Genomic DNA, 26,449 nt, shown 5'->3' on the forward strand with positions numbered 1-26,449 from the left:
CACATTTACACACATGCTGTCTATCTTTTCACGCTTACACACACACACACAGGCTTTCAATCACATAAATACATGGTGTCTTTTTCTCTCACACACAGACTCTCATTCACATGCTTACAAACATGTCCTCTCTTTCTCTCATTTACACACAGGCTCTCAATCACATACTCACATGCTCCATCACCTAAACCAGCTCTCAATCACACACAGACACACATGCTCTCTCTTACTTATACACACAGGCTCTTAATCATACATACACATGATCTCTCTCACACACAAAGGATCTCAATCATACACACATACTCTTTCACACAAACAGGTTTTCAATCACAAACTTACACATACAGGTTCTCAATCATACACTTAAATTCATGCCCTCTCTCTCACACAGCTCGATACAGTAAAGTGGGGCCGCGGTTACCCTGCTCCTAAACCGCTTTCTACTCACTTTTCGGCCACGTTAGTCCAACCCGCGATACACTATCCCCTTTAACCCATTCTTACCGCCTATTTAAATCCCCGGGTAACCCCTTCCGCACGCGGCATGTATATCAGATGTAAACGATCAAATTAGCTATTCCCTCCCATACAGTAACGCGCGCCCCGACTTATCGCTATTTTACCCTGCTGTTTTGCCGCGCGTTTAACCTGCTAACTTACCGCCTACCCTTACCCCAGTGTTAGAGGCAGGGGTAAAGGTAGACGGCAAACTTTCCCCCAAAAGAAACCGAAAATCCCCTCCTCCCGAAGCGGCTCGACATGTGCCAACTTACCTTTTGTTGCTTTTCAGCCCCTTCCCTTTTCTGCCGCCCTCCAGAGGGGGCAGCCGGCGGCAAAAGCAGCTCGCAGCGGTCCCCCCCGCGCAGGTCCCGGTTCTCCTGGCTCGGCAACAGCTAGGGCTCCATCGGCCCGTCGATTTGGGCGCTCCAGCCTATCCTCTGCACAGCTCCCAGACTTTGCCAAAAGATGGCACCCAACTTGCCTCCCTTCCCCTTACAGCGTCCATAAAATTTATCTAGCACGAGTTTGGAAACCCACCTTACTAGCCCTCCCCCCCTACGCAGCACCTAGAAATCTGCCCAGTGTACCCCAATCTAACAATTCTCACTGTCCCCATTATCCAAAGTACGCCGAACACTATCATCACCTGCGATTCAACCTCCATCATCCAAACGTACTTCAGACCCGCAGTTCATTTCCTCCCCTACATATACCCTCCAAACGCACATAGACGGGCGTGCTTTCATTGGCCGGAGCGCCCGTCAATTTGGGCACACCGGCCAATGAAAGCACATAGACAGGCGCGTGTGACACGCGCCGTGACGTCACGCACACCCATCTATGTGCTTTCATTGGCTGGTGCGCCCAAATTGACGGGCGCTCCGGCCAATGAAAGCGCATAGACGGGAGCGCGTGACGCACGCCGTGACGTCACGCGTGCCCGTCTATGTGCTTTCATTGGCCGGAGTGCCCATCAATTTGGGCGCTCCAGCCAATGAAAGCGCATAGACGGGCACGCGTGATGCACGCCGTGACGTCACGCGCGCCCCTCTATGTGCTTTCATTGGCTGGTGCACCCAAATTGACGGGTGCTTCGGCCAATGAAAGCACGCCCGTCTATGTGCGTTTGGAGGGTATGTGTAGGGGGAAATGAACTGCGGGTCTGAAGTACGTTTGGATGATGGAGGTTGAATCGCAGGTGATGGTAGTGTTCGGCATACTTTGGATAATGGGGACAGTGAGAATTGTTAGATTGGGGTACACTGGGCAGATTTCTAGGTGCTGTGTAGGGGGGGAGGGCTAGTAAGGTGGGTTTCCAGACTCGTGCTAGATAAATTTATGGACGCTGTAAGGGGGAGGGGAGGCAAGTTGGGTGCCATCTTTTGGCAAAGTCTGGGAGCTGTGCAGAGGTTAGGCTGGAGCACCCAAATCGACGGGCCGATGGAGCCCTAGCTGTTTCCGAGCCAGGAAAACCGGGACCTGGCGGGGGGGGGGACCGCTGCGAGCCGCTTTCGCCGCCGGCTGCCCCCTCTGGAGGGCGGCAGAGAAGGGAAGGGGCTGAAAAGCAACAAAAGGTAAGTTGGCACATGTCGAGCCGCTTCAGGAGGAGGGGATTTTCGGTTTTAGGGGTTAAAATTGGGATCCACTTCCTGGTGCCTGTCATTTGAAATGACAGGTACCAGCGCACCCAGGATACTGTATAGGCGCTGTATTAAGTGCCTATACAGTAAAATGGGTTGCGCGGGCCTAACGCTTCGCAGACGCGGCTTGCATTTGCAAGCAATTTAAATAGAGTATCGCGCGGTATGTGATCAGAACAGTGCGTGGGGCAAACGAGGGTGTGCCGGGCACTGCCGCACTCTTTGTAACGCGGCCTTACTGTATCGATCTGACAGGCAGGCTCTCAATCACAGACATACTCTCTTTCACATATACAGGCTTTCAATCATTCACATACATGCTATCTCACTCACACACAAAGGATCTCAAACACACATGCTTGCTTGCTCATTCACTCTCTCTCTCCCCCACCCCGGGAACTCGCGGCAGCAGCAGCCTCCTCCCAGCGCTAACCTCCTTCATTTTCAGCCCTCGCGGAGGAGGAGTCCCATCGGCCGCGGTTGAAGCTCTTCTTCATTTTCCTCTGAGCTGCGCTGCACAGTCTTCTTTTCGTCGGACCGACGCTGACCACACTAGCGTGGTCTCTTCTTCCCGCGCACGCACCCGATGCTCACCACTTCCTCTTCCGGGCCGTGGGGCAGGAAGAAGAGACCATGCTGGTGCCGCCGACTCCAGCTATTCTGCCGCATTCCGCCCGGGCTGACAGCATTTTAAGCCCGGGTGGAGGAGGAGTCCCATCGGCCGCAGGGGTTGACGTTCTTCTTCATTTTTCTGCGCGCCTCTCTTCTGCTCTTCGGGCCGACGCTGACCACACTAGCGTGGTCTCTGCTTCCCGCGCATGCACCCGATGCTCACCACTTCCTCTTCCGGGCCGCGGGGGGGGGGGGGGGGGGGGGGGACGGGAAGAAGAGAGTATGCCAGTGCCGCCGACTCCAGCTATTCTGCCGCGTTCCGCCCGGGCTGACAGCATTTTAAGCCCGGGCGGAGGAGGACCGGGAAGCAGCTGGGTCAGCGGGGAACTGGAAAGTGTGGCGAAACACTTTAGTAGATTTGTCTGCGAGCCAGATGCAGCCATCAAAAGAGCCATATCTGGCTCTCGAGCCATGGGTTCCCGACCCCTGATCTAGACTGTATAGCTGCCCACAGGAAAAGCACTCAATTGTTTGTCTCTTTCCATTCCATCAAATTGGGGCAGCCTGTGGGTAAGCAGACTCTCTCCCTCCTGGTTAGCAGACTGCATATCCTTTTGCTATCAGCAAGCAGGCATTCCACTTCAAGACCGTGTTAAAGCACACACTGTGAGGGCCATGACAACTTCAGTAGCGCACCTACGCTCTGTGCTGCTTCCTGACATTTGTAGGGCTGCTACCTGGAGTTCTCTCCATACCTTTACAACCCATTATTGCTTAGACAAGGCCGGAAGACAAGATTCCATCTTTGGCCAGTCTGTATTGCGCAACCTTTTTACAACTTGATGTACCAACACCCTTCCGCCTGCCCTTTAGGGTTCAGGATGCCCTCTACCAAATTCCACCCCAGTCCTTGTACCTATTGCACATCTTGGGTACATTTGGTGCATTTCTCGGACATCCTCAGCTTGGTACTCACCCATATGTAAGGACTACCATCCTGCTTGTCCTGTGAGAAAGCAAAAGTTGCTTACCTGTAACAGGTGTTCTCACAGGACAGCAGGATGTTAGTCCTCACGAAACCCGCCCGCCGCCCCGCGGTGTTGGGTTCATTATGTTTTCTTATTTTATTTTTCAGCACTTCCTGTAGCTTTAAACAAGACTGAAGGGGGACCCCTGCTGGCTGCAGGTTTAGTGCCATGCTGGAAATGCCCAGTAGATGCCAGTCAAAGTTCTAGAAACTTTGACAAAAGTGTTCCATGATTGGGCTCCATCCTGTGATGTCACCCATATGTGAGGAGTAACATCCTGCTGTCCTGTGATAACATCTGTTACAGGTAAGCAACATTTGCTATCTTGGTATTAAAGAGCATTGCATTCCATGTGCGCTCCTAATTTTCTCCTGTGTTTCAGTGATACATCACTAAGTTACTATTTATTATTGCACAAATCTTCAAAGGGATAGCTGTGTTACGGGCCGATACAGTACTGTGCGCTCCGGTGGAGCGCACCGTTAGCCCAGGTTTAGACACTTGTTTTCGACGCGCTTGCTTTACCCCTTATACAGTAAGGGGTAATAGCACATCGAAAACGCGCGTCCAACCCCCCCGAAACCAGTAGCGCCCGCAACATCCAAATGCATGTTGATGGTCCTATTAGTTATTCCCGCGCGATACAGAAAGTAAAATGTGCAGCCAAGCCGCACATTTTACTTTCAGAAATTAACACCTGCCCAAAGGCTGCGCACAGGTTAGGAATACGGACGCTCGTAAAATTAAGCATCTGTTTTTCTAACCCTTGACAGCCATCTCTCCTGGGCGCCGGCTGCTAAGGAGGCACTAGGGGCGCACATTTGTTCCTAGCGCCTCATTTTTAGAACGACCCCTCATCTAAATATTCTATCGCACGCCCAGGAGAAGTAGCTGAGTATGCGTTAGGAAAGCGGGCGCTCAACACTGAGTGCCCGTTTTTCACGTGACTTTATTATATCGGCCTGTTAGAGCCTCATTTATTCAACATTTTTCCCTTAGAGACAGAATAGTAGAAAAGCCTTAGTAAGTCAGGCTCATAGACTTGATTTAGCCTTAATTTGTCCTGTGCTCATTTTACCAGGTGGAGCACTTGCATAACTTCATCCTGTTTCGATTCTCCATGGGCTTTGTAGACAGCATCATTGCCAAGTGTAAGTCACTGTAAAATTTACTGATGGATAGAAGTTGTAACTTGGGCAGCATCACTACAAACTTAAAAACAGACCAATTTTTTTTTTTTAATTGCTTGAACATTTTTAATTCTTTCGTTATCTCTTTAAAATCTAAATATTTCAGACCTTGCTACTGTGGTTGGCTACTTGGTGGTTAGTCGCCCTTTCCTGACCCCAGGTCACCCTCGCCATCTAAAAAGTACACATGCAGAGCTTCTGGAGGTGAGTGGCTTAAAGATCAGTTCCTGCCCTCAGATTTCTTAGATGATCCAGTCTAATGCTGTGTCCTTAAATTTAAGGACTACTACCAGAGTGGAAGGATGCTGCTGAGAATGTCACAAGCCCTGGGCAGAATAGTTTTAGCGGGTCGAGAAATGACCAGACTGGCAGGGTAAGCTGGATAACGAACTGCTTAAAGCTTTTCTCATTAATGTTTTCAGTTATTCATTTTTATTTTTTCTTTGCTTGATTCAGTTTCTCATTGTGTGCTTGCAATTCTCTTTTATGACATGGGTACTGCTGACCTTGAAGATGGATTAATTGTTTCAAGAGAATACCAATACTGTATTCCAGATTTCAAAGTCAGATACCACTTTCCTCCCCCAACTTCCACCACCACTTTAGGGTTTTATTTTAAAAAAGTCTTTGTAACTTTGGACAAAATCTGTCATGAATAAGTCCCTTAGGTTCTTTCAGAGATTGACTTGCTGTCATTATTCAGCACAAATATTGTTCTTGACTTGATGAAAGACGGTATAAGGTTACAAAGGAAGTGTGTTGTGTGTGGGACTTCAAGCAAGTCATGACATTCCTGTGAATGAGACTGAAAGAGAATCTTTGTAACGCAAGTAGTTAATTTTAAGAATAATTTACCAGGTACATGCACTCCACAAACACCACCTTGATCACCAAGAACTGCACTAAAAGTAGTTCTTAGAGCTGCGTGCTGATCCCTGAGCTGCAGCAGGTTTTGCAGTATGTGGGCTGTATATAGGAAAAATCCAAGAAAATACAGTTGTGGTCATAAGTTTGTATATCCCTGGCAGAATTTGTAAGATGTGTAGCATTTTAAGAAACCATGAATGATCAGACAAAAGTACGTCTGTTATTTTTAATGTTTCAAATTAAACTATTATGCATCACAGAACAGCACAATCATTAAACAAACCACAGCAGTAAGGGAAATAATAAAATGGTCCAGATCAAATGTTTGCATACTCTTAGTTCTTAATATCATGTGCTGCCCCCTTTTGCATCAATGACAGCTTGCAGTCTTTTGTGATAGTTGTGAATGAGGACCTTTATTTTCTCATATGGTAAAGCTGCCCAATCCTCTTGGCAAAAAGCCTCCAGATCCTGTAAATTCTTTGGTTGTCTAGCATATGAACTGCATGTTTGGGGAGAACTCAAAGTGGCTCAATGATGTTGATGTCAGGAGCCTGTGATGGCCACTCCAGAACTTTCACTTCCTTCTGCTGCAGCTGCTGAAGGTCGACTTGGCCTTATGTTTCAAATCATTGTCATATTAGAAAGTCTAAGTGCACCCCATGCTCAGCTTCCTGGCTGAATGCAAATTCTTCTCCAATATTTTCTGATAAGATGCTGCATTCATCCTGCCATCAATTTTGATTAAATTCCCTGTGCTGCTGCAGCTTATACACCCCCAAGACAATAAAGATTCACTTCCATGCTTCATGGTAGGGATGGTGTGATTCTCTTCATTGGTCTTGTTGACTCCTCTCTAAATCTGGCATTTATGATTGTGGCCATAAAGTTCAATTTTGGGTCTCATCACTCTCCAACTTATTTTGTTCCAAAAGTTTTGAGGCTTCTCTAGATGCAGTTTGGTGCATTGTAAGCAGGATTTGTGGCATTGGTGCAGCAGGTGGAGCCCATCCCTTCTACCCTGGTTAAGGTGGAGCCCATCCCTTCGGAAGAAGGGATGGGCTCCACCTTAACCAGGGTGGAACCAGACTGCTGGCACTAACCTTTAAAAAGGAGTTTAGAGCAGCTTTTAAACTAGAACAAAGGGGAAAGCAGACAGTCGCTCAGCAGCCGCATAGTTCGGAGAGAGGTATCTTTAAAGGATACTAATGATGCCTTAGAATTAGGGCATCCCGACAGTGAGGTTCCAATAATTAGAAAAGTAGTCCAAGTGCCTGTAACTAAAAACTCACCTGAGCTAAAAATTCTAACTTATCCCTATCAATTAAAAAGCAGAATGAAAATACAAACAAAAAACAAACTTTGAAATGTTTGTATGCTAATGCCAGATGTCTAAGTAAGACGGAGAGAATTAGAATGTATAGCAGTGAATAATGACATAGACTTAATTGGCATCTCAGAGACATGGTGGAAAGAGGATAACCCAATGGGTCAGTGCTATACCGGGGTACAAATTATATCGCAATGACAGAGAGGAGCACTCGGGAGGAGGTTGTGGCGCTTTATGTCCGGGGATGGCATAGAGTCCAACAGGATAAACATCCTGCATGAGACTAAATGCAAAATTGAATCTTTATGGGTAGAAATCCCTTGTGTGTTGGGAAAGACTATAGTGATAGGGGTATACTACCGTCCACCTGGTCAAGATGGTGAGACGGACAGTGAAATGCTAAGAGAAATTAGGGAAGCTAACCAAATTGGTAGTGCAGTAAAAATGGGAGACTTCAATTACCCAAAACCACAAAGTGCAGAGCATAGAACTTTTAGTCCCGATCAAAAGTAATTCCAATCATTTCATGAAAGAATAAATTCAAAATTTTTTATTGCGGCAACTCCACTGCATAAGTTCAACAAAGCACACAATTTTCAAGGTGCCCCAACACGGAACCGTGTTTCGCCAAAGGCTGCATCGGGGGGACCAACAGGAATTCAGTCAAATCTGCAATGTTAAAATAATTTAAAAATCAGGACAACAAATAATGGACTAACGCCGATGTTGAATTTAAACAGTAAAATTAAACATACCTTGGTGCAGTATTCAAAAGGTAACAGGGAGTGCATTTACCCTTAGCACGGCCAGGCATTTTAAAGGCAGAATTTAGGCGCCAAAAAATCAGGTGAAAAAATCACCGTTCTCGCGGGAACCAATCATCGGTTCCCAGGATTCATGCGCGCCATATTCCTGTTGGTCCCCCCGATGCAGCCTTTGGCGAAACACGGTTCCGTGTTGGGGCACCTTGAAAATTGTGTGCTTTGTTGAACTTATGCAGTGGAGTTGCCGCAATAAAAAATTTTGAATTTATTCTTTCATGAAATGATTGGAATTACTTTTGATCGGAACTAAAAGTTCTATGCTCTGCACTTTGTGTTTTTGGATTATTTTGTAGTGCAGCACTTTGCTTTGTTTGTTTAGACTTCAATTACCCCAATATTGACTGGGTAAATGTATCATTGGGTCACGCTAGAGAGATAATGTTCCTGGATGGAATAAATGATAGCTTTATGGAGCAATTGGTTCAGGAACCGACGAGAGAGGGGAGCAATTTAGATCTAATTCTCAGTGGAGCACAGGACTTGGTGAGAGAGGTAACGTTGGTGGGGCCGCTTGGCAATAGTGATCATAATATGATCAAATTTGATTTATTTATGACTGGAAGAGGAACAGTGTGCAAATCCAAGGCTCTCGTGCTAAACTTTCAAAAGGGAAACTTTGATAAAATGAGAAAAATTGCTAGAAAAAAACTGAAAGGAGCAGCTACAAAAGTAAAAAAATGTCCAAGAGGCGTGGTCATTGTTAAAAAAAATACCATCCTAGAAGCACAGTCCAGATGTATTCCACACATTAAGAAAGGTGTAAAGAAGGCAAAACGATTACCGGCATGGTTAAAAGGGGAGGTGAAAGAAGCTATTTTAGCCAAAAGATCTTCATTCAAAAATTGGAAGAAGGATCCAACAGAAGAAAATAGGATAAAGCATAAACATTGGCAAGTTAAATGAAAGACATTGATAAGACAGGCTAAGAGAGAATTTGAAAAGAAGTTGGCTGTAGAGGCAAAAACTCACAGTAAAAACATTTTTAAATATATCCGAAGCAGAAAGCCTGTGAGGGAGTCAGTTAGACCGTTAGATGATCGAGGGGTTAAAGGAGCACTTAGAGAAGATAAGGCCATTGCGGAAAGATTTAAATGATTTCTTTGCTTCTGTGTTTACTGAAGAGGATGTTGGGGAGGTACCCGATATGGAGAAGGTTTTCATGGGTAATGATTCAGATGGACTGAATCAAATCACGGTGAACCTAGAAGATGTGGTAGGCCTGATTGACAAACTGAAGCGTAGTAAATCACCCAGACCGGATGGTATACACCCCAGAGTTCTGAAGGAACTAAAAAATGAAATTTCAGACCTATTAGTAAAAATTTGTAACATCATTAAAATCATCCATTGTCCCTGAAGACTGGAGGATAGCAAATGTAACCCCAATATTTAAAAAGGGCTCCAGGGGCGATCCGGGAAACTACAGACCGGTTAGCCTGACTTCAGTGCCAGGAAACATAGTGGAAAGTGTTCTAAACATCAAAATCACAGAACATATAGAAAGACATGGTTTATTGGAACAAAGTCAGCATGGCTTTACCCAGGGCAAGTCTTGCCTAACAAATCTGCTTCACTTTTTTGAAGGAGATGGAGAAGGTACAGAGAAGGGCTACCAAAATAAGGGGAATGGAACAACTCCCCTATGAGGAAAGACTAAAGAGGTTAGGACTTTTCAGCTTGGAGAAGAGACGACTGAGGGGGGATATGGTAGAGGTGTTTAAAATCATGAGAGGTCTAGAACGGGTAGATGTGAATCGGTTATTTACTCTTTCGGATAGTAGAAAGACTAGGGGGCACTCCATGAAGTTAGCATGGGGCACATTTAAAACTAATCGGAGAATGTTCTTTTTTACTCAACGCACAATTAAACTCTGGAATTTGTTGCCAGAGAATGTGGTTAGTGCAGTTAGTATAGCTGTGTTTAAAAAAGGATTGGATAAGTTCTTGGAGGAGAAGTCCATTACCTGCTATTAAGTTCACTTAGAGAATAGCCACTGCCATTAGCAATGGTTACATGGAATAGACTTAGTTTTTGGGTACTTGCCAGGTTCTTGTGGCCTGGATTGGCCACTGTTGGAAACAGGATGCTGGGCTTGATGGACCCTTGGTCTGACCCAGTATGGCATTTTCTTATGTTCTTATGTTCTTATGAGTTAATAAACATGTGGATAAAGGTGAACCGGTAGATATCGTATACTTGGATTTTCAGAAGGCGTTTGACAAAGTTCCTCATGAGAGGCTTCTAGGAAAAGTAAAAAGTCATGGGATAGGTGGCGATGTCCTTTCATAGATTGCAAACTGGCTAAAAGACGGGAAACAGAGAGTAGGATTAAATGGATAATTTTCTCAGTGGAAGGGAGTGGACAGTGGAGTGCCTCAGGGATCTGTATTGGGACCCTTTTCAATATATTTATAAATGATCTGGAAAGAAATACGATGAGTGAGATAATCAAATTTGCAGATGACACAAAATTGTTCAGAGTAGTTAAATCACAAGCAGATTGTGATAAATTGCAGGAAGACCTTGTAAGACTGGAAAATTGGGCATCCAAATGGCAGATGACATTTAATGTGGATAAGTGCAAGGTGATGCATATAGGGAAAAATAACCCATGCTATATTTACACAATGTTGGGTTCCATATTAGGTGCTACAACCCAAGAAAGAGGTCTAGGTGTCATAGTGGATAACACATTGAAATCGTCGGTTCAGTGTGCTGCGGCAGTCAAAAAAGCAAACAGAATGTTGGGAATTATTAGAAAGGGAATGGTGAATAAAACGGAAAATGTCATAATGCCTCTGTATCGCTCCATGGTGAGACCGCACCTTGAATACTGTGTACAATTCTGGTCGCCGCATCTCAAAAAAGATATAATTGCGATGGAGAAGGTACAGAGAAGGGCTACCAAAATGATAAGGGGAATGGAACAACTCCCCTATGAGGAAAGACTAAAGAGGTTAGGACTTTTCAGCTTGGAGAAGAGACGACTGAGGGGGGGATATGATAGAGGTGTTTAAAATCATGAGAGGTCTAGAACGGGTAGATGTGAATCGGTTATTTACTCTTTCAGATAGTAGAAAGACTAGGGGGCACTCCATGAAGTTAGCATGGGGCACATTTAAAACTAATCGGAGAAAGTTCTTTTTTACTCAACGCACAATTAAACTCTGGAATTTGTTGCCAGAGGATGTGGTTAGTGCAGTTAGTATAGCTGTGTTTAAGAAAGGATTGGATAAGTTCTTGGAGGAGAAGTCCATTACCTGCTATTAAGTTCACTTAGAGAATAGCCACTGCCATTAGCAATGGTAACATGGAATAGACTTCGTTTTTGGGTGCTTGCCAGGTTCTTATGGCTTGGATTGGCCACTGTTGGAAACAGGATGCTGGGCTTGATGGACCCTTGGTCTGACCCAGTATGGCATTTTCTTATGTTCTTATGTGGCTTTTTTCTGGCAACTCTACCATGCAGCCCATTTTGTTCAAGTATCTCCTTTGTTTCAGAGAAGCCCGTATTTCAGTAGAAGTTGCTTGTGGGTTTTTCTTTGCATCGAGACAAATTTTCCTGGGAAGAAGTGACGTCACAAATTTTGGGAGGAAGTGATGTCATCTTAGCTGATGGCAGCCTAGCTCTCAAGCTCCCTCATTACCAGAGAGTGATTATAGATTAAAAACGCTCACCCAGACCAAACTTATACTTCAAATTGGAGAATCAGACCACAGAACATCTATAGCAATGGCAGGGAAGAAAAAAACGGTAGATTTTCAACACTTCTCATATCGCAAATTATCCTAGCGAGGCCCGATGGAAGACGGACCCCCGGCGGAGGTCGATCTCGACTCTGAACAGAGAGAAACTGATGACGAGTTCAATATTTCAGCGGAGGAGGCTCCAACTCGCATGGAATTTCAAAATTGGTTCTGTGCCCTGCAGCAGGATCTTAAAAGTTACAAAAAAGTAATTCATGGTATGTTGGACGATTTCCACGAGGAGTTAGCTCAGATGGGAAATAGAGTGGATGACTTGGATAATCGCATGGAAGGACAAGCTGACCTGACTAAAGTCTTGCAGGATATGTGCCAGGAGCTTCAGGAAGAGAATGCTGCCATGCGAGTAAAACTTGCATATCTAGAAAACCGGGCCCGGAGAGGAAATCTCTGTTTCCATGGGCTACAAGAGAGCGCAGAGAACACTGATTGTGAAACAGTGGTGAGACATTTTTATCACTTCCTACTGAATCCCGAGGGGAATGAAGACTCCCCACAAACTCAATTTTCCTAGCGTGTAGCAGATGGACAAAACAAGTGGGTATAGTGTGCTCGTGCTAGCAGTTGGAGACGGATCTGACGTCAGCACGGGTACATATACCCCCACAGGAAGTGCAGCAATTCAGTAATTCCGTCTCCAAAGCAGTTTGGAGCTTGGGATTACCTACAGGTCCTCGGCCTTATGGCATCCACGCTGGAGGTGATACCATGGGCGCGGGCGCATATGAGACCGTTACAACATGCCCTCCAATCTCGGTGGAGCCCACGATCACAGAACTACACCGTACACCTACCTCTACCAGCCAGGGTGTGGATTCAGATACGATGGTGGTTGCAGCCCGGCCACATGAGCCGGGGGTCAAGAATGTCCTCCCCGACCTGGACCCTGCTCACTACAGATGCCAGCCTGAGCGGATGGGGAGCGCACTGCGAAGAACTCACCGCCCAAGGGCGGTGGAACAGAGAAGAGTCGGGGTGGAACATCAACTGACTAGAGGCACGGGCAGTCAGGATAGCATGCCTGCGATTTGCCCACAGACTCCGAAACAGAGCGGTCAGAGTGATGTCAGACAACGCCACCACAGTGGCATACATCAGCCGACAGGGCGGAACCAGAAGCCGACAGGTATCCCTAGAAGTAGCCCCCTGATGACTTGGGCGGAAGCAAATCTCCAGGACATCTCCGCTGTCCACTTCGCCGGGAAGGACAACACCACGGCAGACTTCCTCAGCAGAGAAAGCCTAAATCCAGGGGAATGGCAGCTGTCACCCGCAGCTTTCCAAATGATTGTGGATCAGTGGGGGATGCCGGGCATGGACCTACTAGCGGACAGGTCCAATGCTCAAGTACCCAGATACTTCAGTCGCAGACGAGATCCTCTCTCCCAGGGGATCGATGCCCTGGTACAGCCATGGCCTCAGGGGATCCTGCTATATGCCTTTCCTCCATGGCCCCTGCTGGGCGCCATTATACACAAGATTCAGCGGCACAGAGGCCTAGTTCTTCTAGTGGCACCGGACTGGCCAAGAAGACCCTGGTACGCAGACATGAGAAGACTACTGGCAGGGAATCCATTACCCCTGCCTCCACACAGGGACCTGCTGCGGCAAGGTCCCATCCTCCACGAGGATCCAGCTCAATTCTCTCTTACGGTCTGGCCATTGAGAGGGCTAGACTGAAGAAAAGAGGTTACTCGGGGCCGGTTATTTATTTATTTATTTAAATGATTTATATACCGGAGGTTCCTGTATAGTATACATATCACCCCGGTTTACAAAGAACAGTAACTATCGCTAAAAAATATAGCGGTTTACATAGAACATAGAACATAATAAAAGAAGTTTTTACATTGAACAAATCTAAGTAAGCAAAGTTTTTACATTGAATAAATTAATTGAAGCAAATAGTGTATGATATTTAACCGTTAATAAACAAGCAGTTAAAAATCAATGAATAACATGGAAAAATATGAAGTCAATATGAGTATATGTAGTATGTATGAATTCAGCATGTGTAAATTTCTGATTGAATAAAATAATAGATCTGAATAAAACGTTGTGGGCTTGAAAATACTTTTCTTCGTGTTCTTGGCTCTAGGGGAAAGCTTGTTTGAACAGCCAAGTCTTAAGTTTCTTTTTAAATGTAGGGTGGCATGTTTCCAAACGAAGGTCTGGAGGGAGCGAGTTCCAAAGTGATGGGCCATCTGTGGATAATGCACGTTTCCTCAAAATGGATTTCGCCGGTTGTGTGATTAGTCTGTTTTGATAGGCGCTTCTGGTTGGTTTCACGGATGTGTGAAATCGAATTTGAAATGTTAGGTTGAGAGGTGCGATATTGTGTAAGGCCTTATGAATCATCATTAAAGATTTGAACTGGATCCTGTATTTAATCGGAAGCCAGTGGAGATGGTGGAGAATAGGGGTGATATGATCTCTTTTTTTGGCATTTGAAAGAATTCTTGCAGAGGCATTCAGGACCATCTGAAGTGGTTTGATGGTACATGCTGGAAGGCCTAGGAGGAGGGAGTTACAGTAATCCAGCTTTGGGAGAATGATGGCTTGTAAGACCATGCGGAAGTCTCTGTAAAGGAGGAGAGGTTTGAGTTTCTTTAATGTTTGAAGTTTAAAGAAACATTCTTTTGTTGTGTTGTTGACGAATTTGTTGAGGCAGAGTTTGCTATCTAAGATGACTCCCAGGTCTCTAACTTGTTGCGAGGTGGAGAGCCCTGCGGTGTCCGGATGTTGGTTAGTGGTAGAAAGAGGGGAGAGGGTATAGTTTTCCGGTGCTATGATGAGGATTTCAGTTTTGTTTTTGTTTAGGTTATAGAAACACTTCTCCGAGCACGCAAGTTCTTCACATCACTAACATATATAAGGATCTGGAGAGTATTCGAAGCCTGGTGCGAAGCTCACCGCACCAATCCACATGCCGCTAAGATCCCTATCATTTTGGATTTCCTGCAGGATGGACTTCAGAAGGGTCTATCCCTCAATTCCATCAAGGTTCAAGTGGCAGCGCTATCCTGCCACGGTCCCCGAAGTGACGGCAACAGCATCGCCGCACACACAGACGTTTCACGTTTCCTGAAAGGAGTCAAACACATTCGCCCCCCACTGAAGTGGCCAGTGCCCCTGTGGAACCTCAACCTAGTTTTGGAATTTCTAGCCGGACCCGCCTTCAGACCCCTTCAAGGCCTGTCCCTCCGTTTGTTAACCTTGAAGATGGTGTTCCTGCTGGCCGTATGCTCAGCACGCCGCATCTCAGAACTACAAGCGCTGTCCTGCCGTGATCCGTTTCTCAGAATCACTCCAGAGGCTATCCATCTTCGCACGGTTCCTTCCTTCTTACCCAAAGTAGTCTCACACTTCCACCTCAACCAAACCATATCCTTGCCTACCACGAAAGGTTTGAAGAAGTCGGAAAGAAGGTCGAATACTACGCCATCTCGACATCGGCAGACTGCTGCCCAGGTACCTGGAAATGTCAGAAGCAGTACGAAGGACAGACCACCTGTTCGTCCTTCACAGTGGGAAGAAGCAAGGGGAAGCGGCCTCACGGGCAACCATCACCCGCTGGATCAAAGAAGTTATCAAGGCAGCCTACGTAGAAGCGGGAAAACCACCTCCTCTACGGGTCTAGGCTCACTCTACCAGAGCGCAGGCGGCCTCTTGGGCAGAAGCCAGGATGTTGTCGCCGGCAGAGATATGTAAAGCCGCAACGTGGTCCTCCCTCCATACCTTCTCCAGATTTTACCGTCTGGACATCCAGGCCAGGGAGGACACAGCATTTGCGAGGGCAATCCTAAACGGACCTCGGGCAGCCTCCCACCCAGTCCGGGAGTAGCTTTTGTACATCCCACTTGTTTTGAGTCCATCTGCTACACGCTAGGAAATGTAGAGATTACTTACCTGATAATCTCCTTTTCCTTAGTGTATGCAGATGGACTCAGCATCCCGCCCAGCTGCCAGTATACATGGGGATTCGCCAACTCACGGTAAGCCATGTTTTCTTATGATAGGGCATCCACCCTGCCGGCTGTCGACGCCTTCCGGTTGGGAACGCTGGCGTCTCCAGCTACTATCAATCGGTCAGGGTAATCCTGTTTATTTAATCGATCGGTCAGTTACACATATATCCATACAGCTTTGCAAGGAAGATTACTGAATTGCTGCACTTCTGTGGGGGTATATGCAATAAGCAAGCTACACCCATGCCCATCTGCTTTACCCAGACCGTGCCATTCAGCCCTTATTAGAAGAAAAACAACCAATAAGGGCTGAATGGCACGGTCGGGGTAAAGCAGATGGGCATGGGTGTAGCTTGCTTATTGCGGCAGTTACTTCCCCTACTTCCCCTACTACCCATAACTAATCAAGCTTGATATTTCACTTGGTTGCAGCTCCATCACTGCTCTCTACATTAATGGTGGGGGTGGAAGGGAAATAGAACCAAAGAGCTAAGAGAAACAGATAGTATGAGAAAAAAAATGTGAAGCTTGCTGGGCAGACTGGATGGGCCGTTTGGGTCTTCTTCTGCGTCATTTCTATGTTTCTATGTACCCGTGCTGACATCAGATCCGTCTCCAACTGCTAGCACGAGCACACTATACCCACTTGTTTTGAGTCCATTCTGCATACACTAAGGAAAGGAGATTATCAGGTAAGTAATCTCTACAATATAAAGATTGACCGGGCACATCTGGCCTTGAGACCAAGCTGGGGGGCAAATGCTCCTCGGGACATAATCGTATGTTTCCACGATTATTCTCAAAAGGAAAAATTGTGAACGCCGCCAGAAAGCAGCCCGCTGGGCTTGGCAAATCAGGAGGTTTCAATTTATGCTGACCTTTCCCAGGCGACCCTTCAAAACCGTTCAAAAACTCCGCGAAGTCACTCAGTTCCTGCGAAAAGAAAATGTTAAATATAGATGGATTGCATCCGTTCGGGCTTGTCCTCACATGGGATGGGGTCACATCACAGATACGATCATTACACGAGGCGGCCGCCATCTTGCAAGATAGGGGATTTCAACCAATGACCAGCATAGGACAAGGACTTCAAAAACAAAACATTAAAGAATAGCATCCTTGCTGACAGAGAGCAGGAGCTCTCTGTCAGCAAGGATCTGTCAGAATCATGATTCTGCAAGCAATGAGTTTACATCATAATGGTCTGTAATTCTGTCTTCAGAGGTTCTATGGAATTTGTTTTTCACTATTTTCTAGAGTTAAGTTGCTCAACATTGATTAAGTATAACACATTCAAAAAATAATGTTTTGTTTCCACCAGTTATCTTGAATACTTAGGTGGGTGTTGTAAATTGTATTTGAAAATGTGTAACAGAGGGTACACTGATAGATAAAATCTTCCTCCAGAGCGTAAGGAGAATGGATCTGCAGGAGAGGTAATGGCAGATCCTTAAGGGGGGGGGGGGGGACTTTACTCGCATAGGGTTATAGTACCAACCATGGGTGGGGGATATTCTCTCTGGATTATTTATGGGCTAATCTAGTATTTTTTCTGTAGCGTTCACCACTCACATATATCCAAGTGCCTGACAATATAGGACACGTACCATGATGTCAGATGGATGGGGAGCTAATATTTAATTATGGCATCTATACGTATCGGCTCTATTAGTGTAAAAGGGCTTAATACACCGTTTAAAAGGTGATTGCTTTTTAAAGAATTAGCCGTTCAAAAATTAGATATCACTTTTCTACAAGAAACTCATATGAAGGCACTTTACGAATCCCTTATGGCATCCCGATCCTACCCTAACCAATACTTTGCACCATGTTCCAAGGATGCTAAATATACAGGTGTGGGGATATTATTTGCCTCTCATTTTGTTTTTGAATGCAAATCATGTATTAAAGATCCAGCTGGTAGATATCTGCTATTGGGGATACTGGTAGATGGAAAGGCATATATGCTTATAAACATATATGCTCCTAAGAAGGATCAGGGATCATTTTTTGATCAAATATCCAAACTGCTTCTGGCACATAGTAGTGGTTTGCTACTCATCGGGGGAGATTTTAATCTGGTTAGGGTTCCTAATGTAGATGCCTCAAAGGGATGTTTCTTCTGCCCCGCATGCATATAGAGCGCGCTTACAGGGATTAATAGACTCCTGGCAACTTCTGGATGCATGGAGATTGCGCTACACCGCAAACTAGATCATATTACTCACCAGCGCAAAAATCCCACTCAACGAATTGACTATTTTCTGGTAGATAAGGACTTTTCAATCAGGTTTACAATGCCGATATAAACCCCTATAGCGTGGTCCCGATCATGCCATTTCCTAGTTTAGGGATTGTATTTGATAGTTATGATAAAGGCATAAGATTCTGGCAACTTAATGAATCTCTATTGATGGACAAAGAGTTCAACCAGACTTTAATCTCTAATGTTAAAGATTTTTTTCGCTAGGAATGATGCAGGAGAAGTCTCCCCGCCTGTGGTATGGGAATCATTTAAGGCCTATCTTAGAGGGCTTCTAATATCAAGGGATACCTTTGTCAAGAAAAGGAATAATCAGGAAGCTCGAACTCTCTGGGATGCTATTGTCGTACTGGGGCGTCAACACCAAGCCACAGGTAGTCAGAGGATATTGACTCAATGATCTAAAGCGAGGGAAGATCTTTTGAGGTTGGAATCTACGAATATGGCACACTGGTTGCAAATGACAAAGCAATCTTATTTTGAGGGGGACAATAAAGCTGGGAAAATATTAGCCAACAAACTAAAAAAGATTCAATATCAAAATACCATCTCTAAAATTAAAGGGGATGGAGATAAAATCTTAACTAACAATATGGACATTAGGAATAGATTTCTTGACTTCTATGCCACATTATATAGTCCTAATGCCTCCATTCAGCAAACCCACGTGGAGGCATATTTGGACTCGATCCCTGTACCGCTTTAAATGAAGAGGCAAAAATGGAGCTGGAAGCAGTGATTACTACAACGGAAATTTTATATACTATTAAATCCCTTAAATCGGAGAAATCTCCAGGACCAGATGGCCTTACTGCCAATTTTATAAACAATTTGGCCCTTACTTGGTGGCACAATTACAGAAAGTCTATAACTCATTAAGAGAAGAGGGTTCATTAGCTGGGGATGCCAATTTAGCAGGGATTACGGAACTTCCAAAACCTGGATGGGATCCAACCATATGTGGCTCGTATTGACCAATCTCGTTGATAAATCTTGATTTAAAAACTCTGGCAAAAATTCTTGCTGGTCGCATAAATAAATATATCACACAGCTCATACATCAGGACCAAGCAGGATTTATACTAGGGAGATTAGCTGGGGATAATATCCGTAAACTCTTAAATCTGATGTGGGTAGCGCATTCTAACAAGTTGGAAGCCCTCTTTCTATTGATGCCGAAAAGGCATTTGATATGGTGCACTGGCCATTTCTGTTTGGGGTATTGAAAAAAATGGGATTTGGACCCTGCTTCTGTAGTTGGCTTACTAAACTCTGACAAACCTAGAGCATGTTTAAAAATAAATGGGGATACTCTAATCATTTCATAGTTGGGACAGGGACCAGACAAGGGTGCCCGTTATCTCCAACCCTATTTGCCCTTTTCCTGGAGCCTTTGGCTATTAGTATTCGTCGGAACAATCAGATACAGGGCTTTATAGTGGGAGATGAATCGTACAAACTTTGCCTATTTACTGATGACATTATGTTCACAGTCAGAGCCCCAGATACATCCCTAATAGGAATTGAGTAGGAAATACAGAACTTCAGTGATGCCTCAGGATTCAAAGTAAACTGGGAGAAAGCTGAGATTCTCAACATTATGTGCCCCCAGGATACCGTAGATTATCTACGTCTTGCTCACCCCTTCAGATGGGCTACTCAAAAAATAAAGTATTTGGGTATACAACTCTCGAGCCGTCCTAGTGACTTATTTAAATTGAATTATACACCTTTGATACAAAAAATATTCTGGGATTTAGATATCTGGACAAGATTGCTTTTGTCATGGCTAGGGCGTATAGCCACTATTAAAATGAATATACTTCCAAAATTACTGTACTTATTCCAATCAATTCCTATAATGCTACCCAATAATATGCTGCAATGATGGCAGCGGAAACTTTGTAGCTTCATTTGGAAACGTAGACTGCCCAGGGTTAGTAATATGTATTATATCTGTCAAAATTAGAGGGCAGGCTTGGGATTCCGAATTTACATTGATATTATGCAGCTTCCCAATTGCGGCCTCTTGTAGTGTGGCATGATTCGAGGGATTCTAAACATTGGGCCCAAATGGAACAACACTACATGGCAGGTATGCCACTAAAAGCTATACCATGGCAACCGAGAAAAACATGGAGGGATTGCCCTGATATGCTACCCACTACTAGAACTACTATGCAGAATTGGGACAGATGGAAGGAGAGATTAGTGGGTAGAAAAAACTATTTCTATCTTACTAATCTTTTTCATAATAAGACCTTTATGCCATGTCTCCCTCTCCGGTCCTTTGAGATGTGGAAGGTTAGTGGACTAACCTGTTTAGAACACATAAGGGATGGAAGTAAATTCCTCCCATTTTCAGCGTTGTACAGAGATTTTGGTTTATCTAATAGTGAAGCCATGGATTACAATCAAGTGTCCCATTTTTATAGAAGTCTACATCTAATATACTAAACTCCGGCAAAACCCTGTTTGATGGGGTTCTGTTCCACTCCTTTTATGACCAAAAAGTTAATATATAAAATATATAAAGTGCTCAATGCCCCATTACCTTCACCGCCTTCCTTTCTTAAACAATGGTTACACGACTTACCTTTTGAAATGGAATCGGAGACCTGGTCTAATATGTATCTCCAAATCAGTAAAGCTTCAGTGTCCAATATAGTTGAGAAATGGATACAAGATACTTTTATTGGTGGTATTACACACTGGAGAGGTTGTGTAAGATATCAGCTGTTGAGACTGGCTATTATTGGAGAGGGAGCGGGGTGATAGGGTGGTGGTCAGGGGACTGTATTGTACCGTTGTGGACTCGCTTGCAAGACCTGGTCTCAATCATACTAGATGAACAAATTGAGTATTCTGTGGATTTTGCATTATTACATAACATGGAGGGACTGACCACGATGGTATTGCACCCGTTCTGTCTACAAGCTTGTATAGCCACGCGAATGGAGATCGCCAGCTCGTGGAAATTGCCTCAAGGTCCACAGTTCTCGGCTGTCTTACGAAGATTGGCTAATGTATGCACAATGTACAAAATTACAGTGGCTAAGCGGAAAAATCTTCAATCTTTTCATCAAACTTGGGACGCATATCTCTGAAGATGGATAAGACTATATGTTGAAGTGTGAGCATTTGAGACTATTGAATATCTAAAACTTTCTACCAGATAACCCTATATGGTTGGCTAGGGTGGGAGGGTGGGTGGGATCAATTTTGGGAATAAACATGTAAACTATGGTGGTGTATTATTTGCAATTCGATTTTTTATATATATTTCTTGGCAATTGGGTCTGCAATCTTTCTTGGTCTACCTGACCATGGATTAGCAATAACAGAACCCATAATTTTCCATAGATCAGAGTTTGAACAGTACTGATTGGCATTTTCAAATTTTTAGATATCTTTTTATATCCTTTTCCTGCTTTATAAAGTTGAACTAATTTTGCTCGCACATCCTTTGACAATTTTTCTGCTTTCCCCATGCTTCAGTAACCACCAAAGTCCAGTGCAGCCCTGGATAAAATGCATAAGGATTTCTTAAGAGCTAAGAACCTCATTGACTATTTATACAAAACACTAATTACAATCAAACAAGGAACAGGTGTGGATACAGAGCCTTCATGGCCATCTCAATCTGTGTGTGTCAGCTTGTGCATATTATAAGCTCAATCATTCAAGGGTATGCAAACTTTTGAACAGGACCATTTTATTTCCCTTAATGCTATGGTTTGTTTAATGATTGTGCTATTCTGTGATGCACAATAGTTTAATTTGAAACACATTAAAAATAACAGATGTATTGTCAGATCACTCATGTTTTCTTAAAATGCTACACATCTTACAAATTCTGCCAGGGGTATGTAAACTTATTATCACAACTGTATTTGTAGACTATACCGGACAGCAGTGAGAAAGGTGAATAGCATTTCAGAGGATTTTAAAAAAGTACTAAATGTTATTTTTTAAATATTTTTGGCCCAGCAGTTTCTTTCTTCTCTTCTTGGGCTTCCAGCTCAATAAAAAGCCTTTATTGGTCACTGGTGCCATGAGCCTTCACACTTAACTTCTTGGGATATTTCCCTCATTTTTATAACCTTCCCTAGCTCAGCCATTGCCGGAGCCACAGACCACTGTTTGCATCCAGAACGTGTGCACCCTAGTTCCAGCTATGGGAATGATTGGGACTCCTTCCCATCCCCTTTCCCCTCTCTGATAGCAGGGGCTGGGAATACTGCCTCTACAGCATCCTCAGTCAGTCCAACGAATGAAAACCGGGCCTGGGAGTTAAACCTGGGTCTTCTGCATGGCAGTACCGAGCCACCAATGCATCCCAAAGAGTGCTAAATGTTTTAGTCATCATTTATTTATGTTTAACCCACAGATCTGAAAAATTCTCTCTCCCTGTGAAGTACATCCATAATATGCAAACCATACAAACATAATCAGCACAGTTTTAAAACAGCCAGAGTAAGATCTAGATTTACGATTGCTTTTTTGGTTTTCAAAGCTTTGGCTACAGGGAACCCACAATATTTGGCCAGTCTGCTGTGTGCCTATGAACTGTTTGTCATCTGTGTTCCTCTCATTGAGATCTGCGTATAGTCCCAGCCTCCGTCGAGGAGTAGGTTAGAACACACTCGTCAGGCTGCTTTCCGTTATGCAGCGTTGTCCACCTGAAATTGTATCCCTTTAGTAATCAGGCAGGAAAAAAATTCTCAAATTCCGTTAAGTCTTTGAAGTCAGCTGTTTTTCAAGCTTTTGATATTTATTTTTATTCTGACTTTAAGAAATGCATTTATTGGTTATCCAGTTTTTTTATATTTTTTGTTTTTGAATATATTTTTATTTTTGTAAGCCACTTTGACGATACTGTATCGATTAGTGGTTAATTACAATAATAAAAAATAAAAGAAATCTAATAAAGCTACAGCAGCACTACATTAGTTGAACACTCAGTTATTAGACTCTATTATTAACTATCATCATAAGATACATTTAAAACATATGCCTTGACTTGGCAGAAAAAGATCAAATGGTCCATCCAGTCTGCAAGTTTCTAATGGTAGTAACTGTTTCTCTGTGCAGCTTATCCCCAAGCCATATGTTAAGGGGAGCAATGTTAAAAGTCAAAACCTAAAGTATTGGTCCTGGAGAAAACTAGATCTTTATAAGATGTGTTCCCTGTACATACCCGAATCAGTCCAGACAGTGGGTTGAGCCTCCTGTCCAGCAGATGGAGCCAGAGAAAAACCATATAAGGACAGCGCTCACCCTGCCCCCTCAGTATTTCTCTGGTTCCAGCAGATGCAGACAGATGAACCTGCGGTTCCCTCTTCTTAGTGGTATTTCTTTATTTCTTCTTACGAAGTCTTCTGTTTTCTCTTCGCTGGGTCAAGCAAGTATTTCTAAAATATACAGGAACAGTGAATTTTCTTTTCTCTGGAGACAGTTCTGTCTCCAGGCTCTTGTAGATACCTAGGGAGGGGGTTTCCCTTTGAGTAATCCAGCCTAGGTCTCTTTCCCGGTAGTCTAATTCCCTGCCTAGGGATGATATTGGTGGTCCAGTCACTCCCCCTCTTTTGCACTGGTGACCCTGAGATGTGACTATTCCTCGGGACCTTTACAGAGATGTTATAATTCCTCTGCTGTGGCACAAACCCTTCAGCCTATTTAGCTGTTCTCAAAAAAAAAAGTGAGAGACAGGTGAATTTTTTAATTTCAGTGTAAAAGTTGGAAAAAGGCAGTTCTTCACGGCTCCGGGCCATCTGGCAGGAAAAGCAGCGGCTCGAGGCCGTTCAGTCAGTCGGCTTCCCCGCTTCACTGCAGTCTGGCTCAGCTGCGTTTTGTCTTGCCTGCGAGGAGCCTGCCTTGCGGCTCTCCAGCGATAGGCTCTGCTTGCCCGGAGGGGAGGGACCCTCCGTGGCTCCTTTGAAGTTGACGACCCGAGGTCGGGTCGGCAAGCGTGCGTCCGGGCAGTCCTCCACACAAAAAACCATGGGAGCAGTGGCCACTTTGTGCCCGGACCTCGCAACAGACTCGGATCCTCAGGGGGAAGGGAGCCGGATTTTTGTCGTTTACCGCCTGACTTAAGTCCTATGGGATCTCCTGATGCTGAATCTGACCCTCCCCGAGGCACCCCCCCCCCCCCCCCCCCCCCCCCCCCCCGGGGACGAGCAGAGCTTACTCTTTTTTCACCAGAATTTGTGCTCCTTTTACATGTCTTTTTTAGCAAGCTTGGAGGTACAGGAGGATCCCACTCTGGGCCCTTCACTGGCAAAAAAATCCCTCGTTCCCTGTACGTACCCGGATCAGTCCAGACTCCTGGGTTTTGCCCCCCCTCTAGCAGATGGAGACAGAAGTTTACAAACAAAACTCCGCCTTATCTAGGCTGGTGCCACCTACAGTCTGGCAGTCTTCTTCTGTCTCCTAGCAGGTGGAGAGGGTGCAAAACCTGCAGTCTGGATTGAGGCCTAGTTGAAAAAAAAAAAAAAAAGTAGATAGAGTTTTAATTTTGGTTCTGGTATTATTTTGTGGAAGCCGGGACCGCAGTTGTCTGCCTGCAGGTCCGGTTTGTCTCCTCCCGGTGAGTGGTGAGGTCTCGCTGGGGCCATCCCCCCGGGGAGTTGAGTGCGCTGAGGGTGGGCTACGGGGCCCTTGCCAGCGGGGTTGTTATTGGTCACTAGCCTGGGGGTGATACCGGGGAGCTCGGTTCACTCCCCCCAGGTGGACCCGGAGCCGACGGCGAACGGTAAAGTAAAAAAAAAAAAAAGTTGTGTTGTTTATTTTTTCTTATCTGTACTGCTTCTCTTCTCCCTGTCCGGAATTCTTCGTTCGCGGGGGGGGGACGCGAGAGGTGCCGCGGTGGTTGTTCTTTGGTTGTTTTTTCTCTTCTCTCGTGGTCATGCCGCGGCAGCCAGTCTGCCGGGCCTGCAGGGCGGCCCGTCACCTTTCCCGGGACAGCCTTTGTTCTGGCTGTGTCTCGGGAGGGGAGGGCGTCTCGGCAGGTCCGGTGGCGACGCGGCAGACGCCGGCAGCGGCTCCGGGGCAGAAATCGGGGGCAGTAGGTCCGTTCCCGCGGAGCGCGGGAAAGGGCGCCATTTTGGAGGCGCTCGGCTCAGCGGCGGGAAAATCCGCCATTTTGTTGCCGGCGGGGCACGGTGCCGCGGCGCTTCCGGTGGCGCGCGGGCCGGACGATTTGCCTCCTGCCCTGTCCCCGCAACGGAGGGTCTCCGAGGGGGACCAGTCTCCGATCGATAGCGATCCGGAAGGGGATCCGGATCGCAGCTCTTCAGACTTCTTCACATCAGATTTTGTGCTAGTGATGCACAAAGCTTTCAAGGCACGACGGCAGGCCAGAAAGCGTGGAACGCAGGGTTTGGACCGGGGTAAGGTGCCCAGTAAGCGGGTCCGGACTGGTCAGCTAGCAGAGATCCCGGGGGGAGCCCGCCCGCTGCGATTGGGGGTCCCACGGGGGGCGCTTGACCCGGAGTCCGAATCCGAGGATCCGGAGGAGCCGGATCCGCCGGCCCAGCCGCGTGGGGTTGATGGGGAAGGTGATCTGGGACCTGATGGTTTGGGCGGTCCCCAGACGACGGAGGGGGATGACCCCAAGGTGGTGCGTCTTTTTTGGCGCGACGAGTTGGCGCCTTTGATTCCTGCTATCCTCGGGGAGCTGGCGATCGACTTACCGCAGCCGGAATCCCGTCTAGGGCATACGGACCCCATGGTTTTGGGGTTGAGGGGACCGCCGACGGCTTTTAAGGAGTGGGACACTCCTGATCTGGGGCTGAAGGTGGCCAAGGCCATGGACAAGCTCTATCCCTTGACGGAAGACGCGCTCGAGCTGTTCAAAGTCCCGAGGCTAGACTCGACGGTGGCAGCGGTTACGAAGCGGGCCACCATCCCGGTAACAGGCGGAACAGCACTTAAGGATTTACAGGACCGTAAGCTGGAGGTGCAGCTTAAGAAGGTTTTTGAGGTATCCGCGCTCGGGGTGAGAGCGGCTATCTGTAGTAATTTTTCCCTGCACGCGGGGCTCAGATGGGCCCAACAACTGTCGGCTAACGAAGCGCTCTCGCAGGAGGAGGCGCTGCAAGCGGCTCGCTTGGAGGCGGTGATTGCCTATAGCGCGGATGCTTTTTATGATTTGCTCCGTACTTCGGCGCGGGCAATGGTTTCTGCGGTGGCTGCCAGGCGGTTGTTATGGCTCCGGCATTGGGCGGCGGACGTCTCGTCGAAGGCTCGCTTAGGCTCTCTGCCGTTTAAGGGTAAGTTACTTTTTGGCAAGGAGCTGGAGGATTTGATTGAGTCCTTGGGCGAGAACAAGGTCCATCGGCTGCCGGAGGACAGGCCGCGGTCTAGGGGGAATCCGGCCGCGCGGGGTAGGTTCCGTGGCGGGCGTAGACCCCGTAATGCGCGAGGCTCGGTTTCCTCGTTCCGCCATAATGC

General features: G+C 45.9%; 1 protein-coding gene across 3 annotated transcripts in view; it reads left to right on the plus strand.

Moving 5' to 3' along the window:
- ABCD3 (ATP binding cassette subfamily D member 3) overlaps nt 1-26,449 on the plus strand; it is a 312,071-nt gene that overhangs the window by 186,152 nt on the left and 99,470 nt on the right. For all 3 annotated transcript variants that reach the window (XM_029618697.1, XM_029618696.1, XM_029618698.1), the window contains 3 exons: nt 4,866-4,935; nt 5,081-5,178; nt 5,256-5,347. In XM_029618697.1, the coding sequence (XP_029474557.1) occupies nt 4,866-4,935; nt 5,081-5,178; nt 5,256-5,347 (260 nt within the window). The remainder of the gene's footprint in view (nt 1-4,865; nt 4,936-5,080; nt 5,179-5,255; nt 5,348-26,449) is intronic.

This window comes from Rhinatrema bivittatum, chromosome 10 (genome assembly GCF_901001135.1).
Source record: "Rhinatrema bivittatum chromosome 10, aRhiBiv1.1, whole genome shotgun sequence".
NCBI lineage: Eukaryota > Metazoa > Chordata > Amphibia > Gymnophiona > Rhinatrematidae > Rhinatrema > Rhinatrema bivittatum.